The 17,500-nt window shown below is 45.5% G+C and overlaps 1 protein-coding gene across 1 annotated transcript in view; it reads right to left on the reverse strand.

Annotated features, from left to right (window-relative positions):
• The window catches only part of uhrf1bp1l (UHRF1 binding protein 1-like), a 48,189-nt gene that overhangs the window by 29,684 nt on the left and 1,005 nt on the right, over positions 1-17,500 (reverse strand). The window contains 1 exon segment of the mRNA XM_042078675.1: positions 6,471-6,633. Coding sequence (XP_041934609.1) covers positions 6,471-6,633 — 163 coding nt within the window.

Here is a 17,500-nt window from a genome sequence, read left to right on the forward strand (position 1 = left end):
GGTACAGCAAACAGAGCAGGTGGTGGGTGGAGAAATACAGATACAAGGAAATGGGCAGGCAAAGATAGTCAAAAAGTCAACCTATAAGAAACAAATGTTACACAAAATTCTTGATCAGCAACAATAACACATCCTCAAAGAGATGAATAGTCTATGATTCCCTGTGTTAAATAAGACAACATATCAAGAAAACCACTTTACAGGTGAAAAGGCAATATCTAGATCCATACGCCATTCCCACTCCCCGGAGACATGGAATACTTTTTTATGATTGTCTGGTGGGGTGGTTATTAAAGGTATACTAGTATGCAGTGTCAGGTATTGTTGGCGACTCTAGAGCTCCCCCTAGAGTCACAATATATTTATATTTTACTCTGCTGTTGTAAATAGCCTACTTCTCATGGCTTGTTCCCCCTGTACACAATGGCATTGCTTTTGTTGTGGAGGTAAAAAACTAACAACAGGCAAAAACTGAGGTGTCTTCGGGTCGGCAATTCTTGAAGTTACATTGCTGGTTCTCTCAGTAGCAACATGCTACGGTTATGCTCTATGGCTATCCTAGGTGAACGATTCTCCTATTACAAGTTTGTTTACCGTCAAATTGGCTTCATAGATGTTGTATTAAGGTAAAACTCCTGCAACCCTGTTAACCCTGAGGAAGTGGTAAACCTCCTAATAGAAGAGCCTTTTGGCTTTGTATAGTTTGGAGATTGAAGCCCCTGGGCAATTCTCTATCGGGTTTACAACTTCCTCTGGGTTACCTTACCAAGGTTTCCCACAAAACCACCTACTTGGAATTATGGCCTGGTAAAAACTTTAATCACCTTTGCATATTTTGAATGGTAACCATAACAAGTTTTATAAACGACGGTCTGAACAAGGAAGCAGGCTTCACAACAATGCAATCAACTGTAAACAGGCTAACTACCCAGTATTATCACTGTCAGGACCAAAGAAAGAAGTACAATAAACAAGTTGGCTTCTTTTTAAACGGAACCGCGTGTTTCCTTTGCGCACTATAAAGGCATGACTATTGCCTATAGTGGCAACCGGGTGATAAGTGGGATAGCGGCCTTCAAGGTGTCCCTCTCTACGGAATTAATGGAGTTGGCGGAGGAAACTCAACTCCGCTGCGTGTCACGTACACTCACACACTCCATTTATACATACACAGGCAAGACGTCACACAGAGTTAGTGGCACACTTGCTGTATGGCAAAAGGACTATTATTAAGTTGAGTAAATGCATATCAGCTGCTTGAGGAAACTGCTTTTCTTAGCTGCATCTTCAGGTTGGAGCCTGATGGCCTGTCAGTGTGTGACTCAGAGACGACCAGAGGGACACACCCTGGTCCTGCCCTGCGGTCGTCTGCTGTGTGTCCTGCGCCGTCCACTCCACCCAGTCTTTCTCCCCCTCTCTCTCTTAATTTCTCTTCCTCCTCTCCATCCTTCTCCCCCTCTCTCTCAATCTATCTTCCTTCTCTTCCTTACACTCCCCCTCTCTCTCAACCCATCTCTACCTCCTCTTCATTCCTCCCCCTCTCTCTTCCTCCTCTCCATCCTTCTCCCCCTCTCTCTCAATCTATCTTCCTTCTCTTCATTCCACTCCCCCTCTCGTTCAACCTCTCGCTACCTCCTCTTCACCCCTCTCTCTCCCTCTCTCTCTCCCTCTCCCTCTCCCTCTCCCTCTCCCTCTCCCTCTCCCTCTCCCTCTCTTCCGTGACTCAGAGCTGCCCACTGCTGACGGGGCATCTGGGCGGAGGGCGGACAGCAGGAGCAAGAGCGACGTCCCTGGATGAGACATGGCTGAGTGGCCATGATGACCTTTCCCACAAGGGAGATTAGAGAGAGAGAGAGGGAAGGGGGAGATGGACAGGTTGAGAAGAGGGACAGAGGGAGGGAGAGAGAATGAGGAAGAGGGAGAGAAAGAAAGGGAGAGAGAAAAAGAGAAACAGAGGGGGTGGAGAGAAAGAGAGAGATTGTGGAATGAGGAAATATTTTTGTGTGTGTTTGCGTGTGTGTTTGTGTACATGCAGTGTAACGGTAGTCAGGCGGTGAAGGTACTGAGACCAAAACTGGCTTTTATGACATTTATTCCTTTGGGAAAACCACAACAACATATGCCTTCAGGCACTGGTGTACATAACATGGCATCCAATGCAAAGCATAACGCTTCTGATAATTCTCTCTTTAAAATAACACAGAAAGAAACATTCCTACAGAAGCATACACCTTTAGCATACTAGACATTGATAAAATAAACTTAAGAAAAATGCACAGGAAAATATTTTCAGTATTTTTTTTTTTAACATAAGTTTTCTTTCTTTTAGTTTAGTATTATAAGTTTCCTTTCTTTGACCCCCCTTAAAACAAATATTGTATCTGTTTGTATTGTCATGTTACTGCTTTGGCAACACTATTTTCTGAGTCATGCCAATAAAGCACATTTGAATTTGAATTTGAATTTGATTGGAGAGAGAGAAAAAGCTGCAAAGAAGGAGTGAGAGAGTGGGAGACAAGGGGAGGGAGGGAGAGAGGACGAGAGAGGAGGAGAGAGAGTATGAAAGCCACACGAAAGAGGGGATGTGAGTTACAGAGTGGACAAGATGAGACATAGCATCATAGCAGCAGGAAGGGAAAGACAGGGTCAGGACGTTAGACAGCCAGAGAGCCTGAGGAAATGCTCAGAGAGAAAGTGACAAGAGGGTGGGAGTAGGAGGAACTCAGCCAGTAACAGAGAGACAGAGAGGGAGGGAGGGATAGAGAGAGAGAGAGAGAGAGAGAGAGAGAGGTGTAGAGAAAACAGAAAGCAGTGAAGAGCAGAAGGTCTGGCTGTGTCCAATGTGTCCAGTTGACACAGCCAGAGAGGTTGCACAGGTGCAGAGGTGTGTGCCGCTGACTGATCTGGACCACCGCCAAATAACACCACTCTCTCACTCTCTTCATCTCTCTCTCACTCTCTTCATCCCCCTCTCGCACTCTCTTAATCCCTCTCTCTCCCTTTCTTCATCCCTCTCTCCCTCTCTCCCCCTCTCTTTATCCCCATCTCTCTCACTCTCTTCATCTCTCTCTATCTGGCTATACATGTAGATGTCTCTCTCCCTTGACCGTCCACTGCATTGCATTACCTCTTCTCACATTAACAACAACAACAAAAAAACAGGCACATAACCAGATTGCACAAGACACATTTTCACACCCACACAGGCAATTAAACAGCTGAGGGTGACAACAGTCTCCAACCTCTCTTCACATGCGCGCGCACACACACACACACACACACACACACACACACACAATGCATACACGTGGGCATGCACACAAACACACGCAAACACACACGCGCGCACACACACACACACACACACGCACACATAATGCACACATGTGGGCATGTACACAAACACACACGCAAACACACACAAAAACACACAGACGCACACGCACACACACACTATGACTCTGAAAGCCAAAGCCTGCAACTGAACCCCTGTTACGCAACATGCCCAGTATGATGGTCAGGTGTCAGAGTGAGGGATGTGCAGTGATGTCAGAGAGACAAAGAGATAGAGAGGGAGAGAGGAAAGAAAGAGATGAGAGAGCTAGAGCAAGAGAGAGAGAGAGAGCGAGGGAGGATGAGGCAGAGAGAGAGAGAGGAAGCAGCAGCTAACTGCCACTTGGGCTAAAACAATCACGCTGAGTCCAGTGATGGTCATTTACGTCACTAAGAGTTTTTCTCTGAGGAAGGCCGGGGGCGGTGCTGACATCAGCGTCTGTGGAAGGAGGACAAACTCAAGGTGTGAATGTGTGTGTGTGTGTGTGTGTGTGTGTGTGTGTAGGAGAGTTTCTGTGTGTGTGTATAATAAAGAATAAGGAATTAGTTGAATGGAAGCAAGGTGAGAGAGGAGAAGGCAGAGGGAGGGTGCTAGAGCAAATCAGAACTCCTGCAGCATCAGCAGCTACGCTGACAGCAACTATAATGAGCTTCATCCAGGGGATATCTGGAGAGAGAGAGAGAGAGAGAGAGAGAGAGAGAGAGAGAGAGAGAGGAGAGAGAGAGAGAGAGAGAGAGAGAGAGAGAGAGAGAGAGAGAGAGAGAGAGAGAGGAAGGGTGCCAAGGACCCATTCCTCTCCAAAGTGTAAATACTCATACAACTCAAAGCCCACACACACACACACACACACACACACACACACACACCTCCATCCATCCATCCGTCGTCCTATTCGTTCTCTCACACACCCCCACATGTTCTACACCCTTCTCCATCAGCCCACTCTGTGACACATACACAGAATCAGCAATCAGAACACCTACATCCAGGCACCTCCAACGCACAAACCAACCTGGCGCGCACACACACACACACCTCCATCCATCGTCCTATTCGTTCTCTCACACACCCCCACATGTTCTACACCCTTCTCCATCAGCCCACTCTGTGACACATACACAGAATCAGCAATCAGAACACCTACATCCAGGCACCTCCAACGCACAAACCAACCTGGCGCGCACGCGCACACACACACACACACACACACACACACACACACACACACACACCACAGTTATAGTGACCTCATTACCGAAACCATTCTGTCTTGATTTGCATGCATGCGTGTATGTGTATGTGGGTGTGTGTAAGAGTCAGGCATTCTCCTCATCGACTACATTGATTCAAAAGGTGTCTGCTTAACAGATGGGCTGGTCTACTGCAGCCAAAAGGGGGGGGGGGGGGAGAGAGAGAGAGAGAGAGAGAGAGAGAAAGAAAGAGAGATAATATGAGGAATGAGAGAGGCATCTTCTCATGAACACACACCTGATGAGAGAAGAGATGAGACAAACATATGAAGGATACCTATCACCAGAGAGAAAGAGATGGAGGTGGAGGAGAGAGGGAGGAAGGGATGGAGAGAAAGACAATAAAAGGCACTGCAGTGTGCGCTGTCCTTAAAGCAAGGCCAGGCAGCTGGTGAATCAGAGGCTGGTCAGCACAGCATGGTGTGTGTGTGTGTGTGTGTGTGTGTGTGTGGTGTTGATACTGCGGCTTGCTGAACTCTTTAAGAGAGCACAACGCACTGCAGTGGTGGGTGTTCCAAGCCTCAACGTCCAGGAGAGCTATGGGGAAAGCAAGCGCATCATGTATGCAGTCTGTGAATACACTTTAGCTGCAGCACAAGGCTGTGCCTCGTCTCCGAGATACTTTCATAGCATTCGGCACTGACTACTGACTGCTGTCGGAAGTGAACGAATTTGTTGTGAAAATATGGAGATTGTTAGAAATTCTGCACACCTACTTCTGAAATTATATGGTGTTTACACACAAAGACGTTTCTACTATCCTGAGTGACCACAGACAAAACATTATCCACACATACTGTATGCAGGGATAGCAATGTCTGTGCCTGAAGTTATCAGACATTTATGAGGACTTCATACTGTAGTCTCATTGCCTATTTTCAAACCTTAAGCATACCAGCTCACGCCTGAATTCAGGCACGGTGCCTGAACACTATAAGCCCTGTGTATGGCTCTACAAAATGGCAAATTGGTCCCAGATCATTTCTTCAATAAGGTTCAAAATTGGTTTAATGGGACTGTTTTCAAGGGTCGGCATGATTAAAGAAAGAAAAGAGAGACGTGGTCATTACAGTAAAGGTCATTGCTATAGTGAAAATAGCTTTTTAATAAGAATTAGTACTATACATTTAATCCTGCATAGCTAGGCAATGAACCCTGTGATGGTGAAGAGGGTGACACAAGCTTTTACACTCACACTCAGTCATACTTATGATAACGATTGCAAATGAACAATCTGCTATGAGGATTGTGGCAACAGCCCTGGTGAGCATGATTATCATCATGAAGGCGATAATAATAACGATGACCAATATGAGGACACTAATGATGATGATCACAATTGAGCAGGCCAGCAACCAACACAGATAAGACATCTATTGATGACAAAGCCTCTTCTAGAGATGCTAGAGGTGCAGGAGCAGGAGGAGGAGGGAGAGGAGGAGGAGGTGAGGGGAAGAGGAGGAGAAACAGATAGAGCAGAAGGAAAAAGAAGAGGAGTGGGGGGGGGGAAGAGGAGAAGGAGGGGGAGGGGGGAAAACGAGAAGGCTGATAAGGAGGAGAAAAGGAGGAGAGGAGAAGGAGGAGAGGAGAAGGAAGAGAAGGATGAGGAGAAAGGGGAGGAGAGGAGGAGGAGGAGAAGGATGAGGAGAAAGGGGAGGAGAGGGATGAGAAGAAAGGGGAGGAGAGGAGGAGGAGGAGGATTTGAAGAAGGTGGAGAAAGAGGAGGAGGAGGAGAAGGATGAGGTGAAAGGGGAGGAGAGGAGGAGGAGGATGAGGAGAAAGGGGAGGAGAGGGATGAGAAGAAAGGGGAGGAGAGGAGGAGGAGGAGGATTTGAAGAAGGTGGAGAAAGAGGAGGAGGAGGAGGAGCAGGAGTAGGAGTGCTTACCCGTATGGCGGCCTTGTTGCAGAAGACCTTGTTGATGGCCAGCCAGGTGGGCAGGTCCAGCATGTTCTGCAGCACCTCCTCATCTAGCTCCAGGTTGGTCAGCTGACCCTCCCCTTTGAGCGTGCTCAGATTGATCTTATCCGGGGACAGGTTCTTGGCAAACCTGCAGACAGAGGGAGACCGAGAGATAAATGATGGGGAGTGGTGGCTGGGGTACTGAGATTGAGGGAGCATAAGAAAGATAAAGGAAAGATCAGAAAGAGGCGACAGACAGAGAGAGAGAGAGAGAGAGAGAGAGAGAGAGAGAGAGAGAGAGAGAGAGAGAGAGAGAGAGAGAGAGAAGGTAAAACAACAAAGATGTACCCTGGCAAAGAGAGGAGAGAAGTGTTTCCTTGCATGCATATCTGTCTACATATTATAAGCACATAATTATGAAAGTTAAATTAACACAGCAAGAGGAGCTCCCTTGCATAACCAGTGTTTCTGTGTCCTACAGGTGGTGTGAGCTACCAGGTCATTCCATCCCACCCTGACACACAACTGACGCAAGAGTTGGTCTTTGGACACTGCTACTGCCCTTATAAAAATAACAAATGTGTGCGGCTGTGTGTGTTTGTGGGTGAAAGATTCTGTGGATATTGGTCTCGGAGGGGAAAGACTAAATGTAGTGCACCAATATGAGTGGATGTAACTACACAACGTTTGAGTCTATCTTCATATTGGCCAAAGGCTTTAACCCTTCCAGTATGTGTGCTATCAACCTATCGATTTCAGGGAGTTGTGTAAATGTGTTTGTGCGTGTGTGTGTGTGTGTGTGTGTGTGTGTGTGTGTGTGTGTGTGTGTGTGTGTGTGTGTGTGTGTGTGTGTGTGTGCAAGCTGATCTATGTGTGTTTAGAGGGAAGTACTGCCATTAGCCAGATCTCAAATACTCACTCACAAACCTCAGTACTTTGTGCATTCATCTGTGTGAATGTGCATGTGTGAGAGATACCAAGTCAGTGCAATGTTCAAGTGCCTGGCTATGTGGAGGCAGTATCTGCCAATCGTCCAAAGCTCATCCACTCCCCATCCTCGTCCATGGCCCCGTCTTTCTCTTCATGGCCTGTATTTGACTGTGGAGTTAATGGTTTACCTGCTGGATTCCTAAAAGGTCATTAGCCTTTGAGGCTACATGTTGGGATCCCCCCCCCCGCCCTACAATCTGTGCTTTGCATGGGTCAGATAAGCACACTAATTTCCCCTACCGTTCACACACAAAGCACAAAGGCTGTCATACATCACTTTCCTAGCTAGGCTACATCACAGATACGAAGAGCTTTCAAACTCAAAAATGCACAAAACATATAAAAAGGAAACATTATGCTTCTGTACGGTTACTGATTCTGTTTCTTTGACTAGTTATCTTCATAGTTATTGTTCCTGTTGTGAACAGCCCTTTAATTTGCATTAAGAAGTAAAAATGAAGTAAACAAATTCTCTTAATGAATTTGCTCTACATGAAGTAAACAAATTCTCACAAAAACAAAATCTCTTAAGTAATTTATCTTTTTACGGAAACGAGCACTATCACTAATGTTTCCCGACCAAATACAGACGGTCTCTCCCACACACAGTGTCTGTGTGGGTGTGTGGCAAATGTACAGGTAAGTTATCAGAGGGGTATTTTATCAAATCTTGATAATGTAAGCAAGAGGATGAATTCCGTTCCAATAGTGGTTGACAGTCAAATATGGCCGCCACTGCACAAGAGAGTCGGAACTTATCTACGCTCAAGAGATTGGCCTCACTTGGGGAATTTCCATAAGAACATGTGTTGGCAGACAGTCCGTATGCTGCCAAGACAGACAAGCCAGTGGGACTGTCCAGAATCATAGACAGGCTACCTGAGTCTCCCACACATTCTCAGAAGGGAAAAGGAAAGAGGACAGCGCTGATGCTGGTAGCAGATTCTCCATTCTCAAATGTAGGTCAAATGTGTAAAGTGTATGGGTTTGGGTTAGTTGGCCTTTCAGGTGGGCAAAATGGCCTGTGAAAAAAAAAAAAAAACGCCTGTGTACGCCTAATGTAGGTCATCTATGCACCTGTCTGTCTGAGAGCAATTTAATGACTGTGAGTGAGTTGAATCTAGGCTATGTATTTTATGGACATTATTAAGGCTACCTGCGGCTGCTAATGTTTAGTTTCACACATTTTTGGTGGTGCACAAGGACCATCAGAAGTAGTTAGGCCCACACACCTGACATTCAGTAAATGCGAGTAGTTAATTAGGAGGAGAATTATAAAAGCTTCCCACATGCACCATTTTTGTATTTCCACGACTGCAGTATTTCTCACTGCAGTCTCTGTTGAAAGCTACGCAACAATGTCTCTGACACAAGCACAGAGGACAGAAACTCATAAAACAAACGCCCTCACTATGCAATAGAAGGCAATTGAAGTATAAAGCGTCTGATAATCCATCAAATGAAGGCCCGCTCCTGACTACACATTAGCCAGGCAAGGCAGGAGGCTTGCCAATCTTGAAGTGTCTCAAATTGAACTGGGGGAGAAAAGTCTGAAATGTAATAAATGTGGTAATTAATGGAGATGACTCATAGATAGGCCCAGTGGATCTAAGAACCACAGCGCTACATTCAGGGCGGTGGGCCCAGTGGATCTAAGAACCACAGCGCTACATTCAGGGTGGTGGGCCCAGTGGATCTAAGAACCACAGCGCTACATTCAGGGCGGTGGGCCCAGTGGATCTAAGAACCACAGCGCTACATTCAGGGCGGTGGGCCCAGTGGATCTAAGAACCACAGCGCTACATTCAGGGCGGCGCTGGTGAGTAACCATGAAGATAAGCGTGAAGAGAAACAAGTGGAGTCGACTTTTCCTAGAGTGTATAAGGAGAGCAGTAAACGGTTCAAGTTCAACGTTTAGAGAAAGATATAGGGGGGGCAGTTGCCGCATGCCGGCAGAAGAAACTTTCCCAGTGTGAGTGAACACACACACACACACACACACACACACACAACTAAGCCGCAGCAGTTCTGCAACACATAGAACACACCCTGTGTGTCTCAGGGCTGGAAGCCTCCACTGTTTGCATGGACACTGGTAGTTATGGTAAGACATCACGCATCCCATTACTGGACTTTGCTAGAGGTCTAAAGGTTGATATTGGAGATATGGAGGGTATGTCTCAGATCCTGAGGATAATGCAGGCTTGTCAACATCCAGTCATTTGGCCAGTCATCCAGTCATTTGGCCGAACAGAGAAGACTGTCCCTGACCCCAAGTGATCCAGCAAAGGGCAATAAACTCCTTTTTTTTCATTATTGGATGAAGTCAGCACGCCATTGCTTCATACGAGTAATTTATGTTGACATAGATTTAGTCCACCACTGACATTCGCATCTGCTGAATGGGCCAGTCTACACTAATAAGCTGTTGACTGTAAACCAGCCTGCCATTAGAGAGCGCAGCCAAGGTCATGGCTTTGTTTCCCTAACGTCTCTGAGTACAGCAACTCAGCAACAGTCATTACTATGGGGCAAGTAATATGCCACCTCAGTGCAAATATGCATTAAGCTGCACTGAGTCTAATAGGTGGTAAGGGGTACTCCAGGAATAATAAAAAGGTGTTGCGCACTCTGGTGCCATATGTAGCCTATGTTATTTTACTGATGACGATTTGGCCCTAAGGCCTTCTTCAGAACAAAAATGAGCAAACTACACATCAGAAACAAATGTATTAAAGTTAGTACACACAGGGAATTTGTTTCCTGTCGATAGCACCGGTGAGATATATATATATATATATATATATATATATATATATATATATATATATATATATATATATATATATATATATATATATATATATATATATATATATAGGCAATATACAATACAACACATTGACAATGGTTAAGCAAAGCGCACTGCCTCATTGATCACTGTGCCACTACTAGTGATGTGTGTTTCTCTCTCTCCCTGTCTGTCTCTCCCTGAGACACTGGCAGCCCAGCTAATCTTGTTTACTCCGTAATCTCACACTTAGCAGAAATGAGCCAGCCGCCTGAAATACAAGGGGGCAATTAGAAGATCAAAGCTTAACACACACACACACACACACACAGGTACATATGTTCCATCCATACACACCATGCAAATATGACTATGGCACTACATTTAAGCAAACTAATTGAATAGGAGATGCAGAGAGAGAGAGAGAGGGAGGAAGAGAGAGAGAGGGAGAGAGAGAGACAGAGAGACAGAGAGGGACAGAGAGAGAGCTACATTCCAGCCTAGTCATCAGTGTGCAAAATGCCACAAAACCATGTCTATGGGCCTACATAATACATAAACAACTACATGGCTCATGTTATTTAACATGCCTTCTGCTGCTACACAGGCTACAACAAACATGAAGTCGTGGCAGGATGATCAAATGACAGGAGAGAGAGAGAGAGAGTGTGTGAGAGAGAGAGAGAAAATGAGAAAGAAGACTGAGGCCAAAAGAGAGCAAAAGAGAGCCACGTCACAGACACACAGTGAATGAGCAGTTGGGGAGGGAGTCCAGTCCACAGCAGCATATGCAGGCAGCCAGAGGATCCTCCTCCCATTCAGTCAGACACTCCAGAGGAAAACATGAGGTCAGAGGAGGACAGAGTTCTGCCATCTAGAAACTCACTGCTGTTCTTGCCCCTCTCTCAATCAGTCTCTCTCTCTCTCTCTCTCTCCAACTCTGAATCTATTTCTCCCCTCTGGGTGGGTCTCTCTCTCTCTCTCTCTCTCTCTCTCTCTATAGGTTGTCTTTGGACCATCTCTTTCTCTTTCTCTTCCCCTTTAACAACAGCAGCAACAGGGAAATAAGGGGGTGAAGAAATGAGAGACAAAGAATGGAGAAGTGACAGGGTGCATGTAATGAAAGAAACAGGCACATTTAGATCAAGAGCGAAACGAGACACCCCTGAGAGAGAGAGAGAAAGAGAGACACAGAGAATGATGGGGAGAAAAGGAGTGATAGAGAGAGAGAAGGTAGAGGGATAGAGATGATACAATAGAGGGAGGGTAGGTGATGGAAACCCAAAGAGAAAGAGAAAGAGAGAGAGAGAGAGAGAGAGAGAGAAGGTAGAGGGATAGAGATGATACAATAGAGGGAGGGTAGGTGATGGAAACCCAAAGAGAAAGAGAAGAGAGAGAGAGAGAGAGAGAGAGAGAGAGAGAGAGAGAGAGAGAGAGAGAGAGAGAGAGACCATTGAAGGTTCCTGTCTGAATTATTGAAGAGCACAGAGTGCCAACCTCTCCACAAACACAGTGTGACGTACAGCAGAGGTCTCTGAATGAGGCTACACACACACACGATGTAGATGATGTACACACACACACATTATGCAGACACAGCCATATACGGACACACACATGGCCAGACTCCACAGTCACGTCACCAGCCCTGGGCTGTTAAATATTTATCCCCACACACTTGCTGCCGCTATCGAGTGTCGGCCCTCCATCAGACCCAGGCCAAGGCAACACTCCCAGCCCTGCATCCCAGAGACGGGGCACGCAGGCGGGGCACGCAGGCAGGGCACGCTCCCACAACCCCCCCCCCCCCTCCCCTCCCCTTGCAAACACCTACCAAGGGAACGCCTAAATGGAGAGGTGTGTGTGTGTGGGGGGGGGTGACGTGAGGCGTATCCAAGGGCAGCCTGTCAAGTACATAACCTTATCACAGAGACTGACTGCATACTGTTCTGACAGGAAATAATAGGCCAAAACTGAACTGACTTTGACAAGTCAGAAAAAAGTAATCAAGCCACGGTGACGCATTACATTTGATGGATCAAATTCAGGACTCAAAGTTAACTTTTAGAAGTGGTTAAAAGTGGGTGCCATCTTGGCATAAGGTTTTGGTTGCCACTTTTAATAATTTGGTAGCCAAGGGTAACCATTAATGTCGAGTCCTGATCAAATTAATTAATTCTTTTGATGAATGAATTTTTGATGAATGATTTTTCAGCCACGTGGACCTAGAGGCCCCAAGGATAGAGGGTGACAGAACATTGATGAGCTTCTATTAGGAATGTTCCTCCAAGTTCTAATTTGCCATTATGGCTGAGCCTCTGACTCAGGCGGAGGAGAGGAGGCGATGCCCGTGGCCCATGAGAGTGCAATAAAACACCCTTTTCCAGCTGAGGAACTGAACTGGACAAACAGCTGATAGTTGCATGGTTTTAAGAGAGCTTGGTTAATTTAATTTATGGCTACAACAGCAAACTAAAGCAAAGATTAGCCTAACAGCAAACACACCTTCCAAGTGTGAATAGCCTTTTTTTCCACTCAGAAAGAGCCATTGCCTAATAAGTCTTTTTCATCTCTTGCCTATGGCGGATGTTGTCTGCAACAGAGAGCCATCTTCCACCATTCACACAACAGTTTTGTGGCAATGAGTCGGCACGCACACACACAGACACAGACACACACGCGCACACTAGGGCTGGGCGATATGGCTGAAAACTGTATCACGATATAAGTGTTTCATATCAGTCGATATCGATAATTATTGATTTTTAAAAACAATCTATTTTACCAGAAGGACCAGAAGGGGGAAAAAGGTTCAATTTAAACACTTCTATTTTAAACTTAACCTTGCTCTGTTTTTAATAACCAGTTATCAATCAAAGCAAACAGGGAAAAGAAATAGCAACATAATCATGAAAAACACTCAAATAAATAAATGTGCACATAAGTCTGAATGAAAAGCAGCACTGGTTGAAGCCTGGAAATATTGTGAAACAAAGTAGCTTAATTTGCTAGTTTATCATAGTCTACTGGTTAGACTGTTCAGTTTCCCCACGTGTGTTTAAGTTTCAAATGAATACTTTTTCTCCTTGGGACAGGCCCGTTTGAGTCTTGGAAAATACTTTTCCATTCGCATCGCGATTGAGATTATTAGAATGTAGCAGTCAATTTGAATGCAACAGTTTTGAACAAATTCATGCAGCGTGCTAATGATGCTAATCGAATTTAATAGCAATTTAGCCAGTTTTCTTGCACGATTGTGAATGTTTGGATTACATGTGCATGCTGAGAAGGGATGCGCCTGTTGAGAGGGAGAGAGAGAGAGAGAGAGAGAGAGAGAGAGTGCACGGGGCAATGACTCATTGTGAGTCTGTGTTGAGGTAGGCCTACTTCTATAGCCTACTCTGGTAGAGTTGCACATGCTACAATGCAAGCTATATTTAGCCTATTTATTTATGGACAACGTAAGGCGGGAGGTGTGTTGCTTTTAATTATCGAATGTTCTATCGAACGTATTTTTTTTTATTATTGATATCGTTTTATCGCCCAGCCCTAGCGCACACACAGGAGAGGAGAGTACAGTGTAATGCTATTACAAAACCCAATGAACTTCACCATCCACTTCTCTTTATTGAAAGCTCAGTTTTTCCTCTGGAATGTAATAACCAGTTTAAAAGAGGCAATAAGGTGCACTGACCCCATTTTACCCCATTTGTCCTGTAACCTGAAACCAGCAAGGATGCAATAACAGTGATCCATGCACATTAAAAAGGCTTGGTCATGCAAAAATAAAGTAACCCAGAAATGTGGCATTCTCCTGTGAAGGAAAGTATGCTAAATTACTGTGTAAAATGAGTAGGCCTGTAACTACTAAGCATTAGGCCTAAGTATATAAACCAAGGAAGTCCAATTGGCTTAGTTCTGGTTGAACCCACCGCTTTGCCTTGTCTCTAAGACTAGCTATTTACCTCACATTCCCAGCCAGCTAAAAAGACCATTCAGACAAACAACAAACCATTCAGACAAACAACAAACAAACAAACAAAAATGCAATGAGAATGCAATGACAAGGAGTGTGTGAGAGCAACAGCCCCTAAGGGAAGACAAAGAGCCAAGCGTCTCGACACACCCTCATCCTCACACTATGTGTCAATCCAGATAGCACACTTCAGAGCACACAATGACATGGAGCAGAGGACTGAGGTCAGAGCCGGAATTTTCCTCACATTCCAGAGTCGCAGTGCGGAATCTGCATCGGAATTCCCTTCCCCTTCAGGAAGCTACTGGGAAGAAACTACGTGGAAACAGAAGAACCCAGAAGTCCCAGCATTGAAACCAGTGATTTCACAACACCACAATGGCACAGGGGAAGAGTGTTGCTGTCTCCACAGTGAAAGACTGTCTAGCAACTGACAAACAGAACAGCTTTAGCCACCCTGAGGCCAATTAGGCTAAAGGATCCCTCTGTCTTTCCAATAAGGGACCATTAAGTCCAAACTCACACACGTATGCGCACACACACACACACACGTCCAGTAAAATGTCAAAGTCTTCACCAACACATTCATGCCTCACTGTCAGAATGCTTCAAGTGAGTCTGACATCCATCCACCTCTTATGAAGGACAGGCACAGACAGGCTTTCAGAAAACTGAACAAACTAACAGAGGCAGATAGGCTCTAGAGCAAGAATATCAGGTTGGGGGGGGCTTTCTAACACAGACAAACCAAGAAATTGATCAGAAACAGCCTCCTCTGATCTACAGAGAACAGCCTAGAGCTTACACATTTCATTCACAGCAATCTGAACTGATGCTTGAACAACATGTGACATGCTTTAACTTGATAAGGGTTTTAAGTAGATCCTCCAGCACCCACTAAGACTAGTGTCCCTCTCTACCACCCATAACCACCCGACAGCATTCTCTAATGTGCACTCATTCTGCCCACGCAGTACGTCAGGTTACAGTGTTTGGATGGGCATATCACCGCATTGCCCGGGCTTTATTCAAAGACCGAATGCCTGAGAACCCCCAACACACACCAGCTCCAAGAGATCCATAAAGTGCATAAATACACACCACGCACACACACGCATACACACACACACACACACACACACAGAGTAATGGGAACAGACAAGAGTTATTGATAATACTGACAAACGGGGCAACGGAGGAGACCAGGACAGCTCCACTGAGAGCAAAATGAAAAGCGCTCATCTCACCTTACATGGTGTGTGTGTGCCTGGGTGGGTGCTGTCTATGGTGGTTTGCATTGGGCATACATGGCAAGGAGCTGGATAACACTAATGTTAACACTAATGTGCTTTGACCTCAAAGAATGCTACTTGACTGGAGAGGCCTAACATCATCGCTCATCGTCTTAGCCCAGCTGCTACAATGCCAGCACACCCACAGCTAAAGCTGCTAGCCTTTCTAGCTGTGGGTGTGTATACAAACAATACCGCCGTGTGTGTGTGTGTGTGTGTGTGTGGTTTTGTTCCCTTAGAATCCAGGCCAATCTGCAGGCACTTCGCTTATGAATTTCCATGCTCATGCGGAGATTTTTCCAAATATGTCAGCACAGGAGTATTTTCTGCTGATCGGCATTAGGTCTACCAGCAGTAACAAGCCTCACAGACATCAAGAGCCTTTCTTACATCACGCCTTTCTTACGACATGTCTGAGTGCTACCTGAAACTAGGTAATAGGTTACACCCAACACCACATACAACTCCATGTTTTGATCACAAACATAATTTCTCAAAATATTTATAAGGCAGCATTGTCCCTGTTCTCCACAATAGCAAAAAGACACGGATAGACCATGCAGGCATGTGTGCATCATGTGATATCTCAGTCTAGAGTCATTTGAATGATCTGTTCAAAGAAAAATATTAATCTACCAAAAATCTGCAATCTCTTGATGTTGACACAGCCTCAAATGCAGCCACGATGCTAGAAGAAAAGCCTTATTCTCTACATTGTGTTGCTACCTTCAACAATGATTACTGTTGAGGAATAAACAATGGATGACGTTGTCCCTCTCCTGAGGCATGGAGAGGTGGTTGTGACTAAGCGAGGCTTCCCCACTAGGCCCCAACCTGAGGCCCAGCTGGTGGGCCCAGAGCTACACATGGGATTCACTGGGGACCTCCGTTAGGGGTCGATGGGAGTCTCCGCTAGCCTGTTTTCCCAGTCTTTTCCACAGCCCAAACCCCTTTGTTCTTTTTTCCCTCTTTTCATGGATGACACGACACATTTTTTGCTTGTAAGTGGTGGTGGTGGTTGTGCAAAACTGTGGCACTCGGTGCAGTAAACTTGGAAAGTACAGGTTTAACAGCACACACAAACACACCCACTGATGGTAGATATGCTGACTGATCAATGAGTCACAAAGCAAAACGCACTAGATCGACTCAGGTATTCATGCTGCTTAACTGACTGACACCTTATCACAACAATCACCATTTGTCATTGTGCACTGCAAACAGATTCCATGTTATTCACCTGTGGTTTGCCCTACAAGTTTCTCTATTCAGTCAGTCACTCACTGACTAAAACCATAAGTAGGTGACAAAGTACCGAGATTTGTTGTTTAGTCGAGGTGCCAAATGATGTTCTGCAATTCAGCATTTCCGTCTGATGGCTACATCCACAGTCATTCAAAATAAAATTAGGGCATTTGCAATCACCTTTCCTCTGGTGTACAAAAGCAATAAATAATGCAGGATTGCAGAGGTGGCACTACCGTAAACAATGGGAACAGCATTGCCATGGATTGCTCTCCATCCCAAAATACAAGGTTGTTATTGATCATGCACACGGCTCTTTAGCAGAGATGGCTTAGGCTACCTCAAGGTGATGCAGAGAACAAGAGGGTGAGGTCGTGTGTGTTTGTGTGGAGTGAGTGAGGGAGAGAGAGAAGGTGTTAAAACCGCCTTGACGTAGCATGTCAGGTGGAGTTTCCAGCTTAGGAAGGCATGGCGATTTCTAGTCCCTAATATGCAATCACTTCATTGGGGCACGCACAGAGACAACAGCACTGACGTCATGGGGAAAACAGGGGTGCTAGTGCTTTTACCTTTGGCTGAATCACCGCACACTGAACCACCTAACGTACAGAAGCTGACGTTGTCTAGTTCGACAACAGAATTAAACTTTAAGGGTACTCTCTTATGTGGCCACATTTGACAACTTCGGGGTACCTCGATGACAGTTTTAGTTGACGTTAGC

Source organism: Alosa sapidissima, chromosome 22 (assembly GCF_018492685.1).
Source record: "Alosa sapidissima isolate fAloSap1 chromosome 22, fAloSap1.pri, whole genome shotgun sequence".
Classification (NCBI taxonomy): domain Eukaryota; kingdom Metazoa; phylum Chordata; class Actinopteri; order Clupeiformes; family Clupeidae; genus Alosa; species Alosa sapidissima.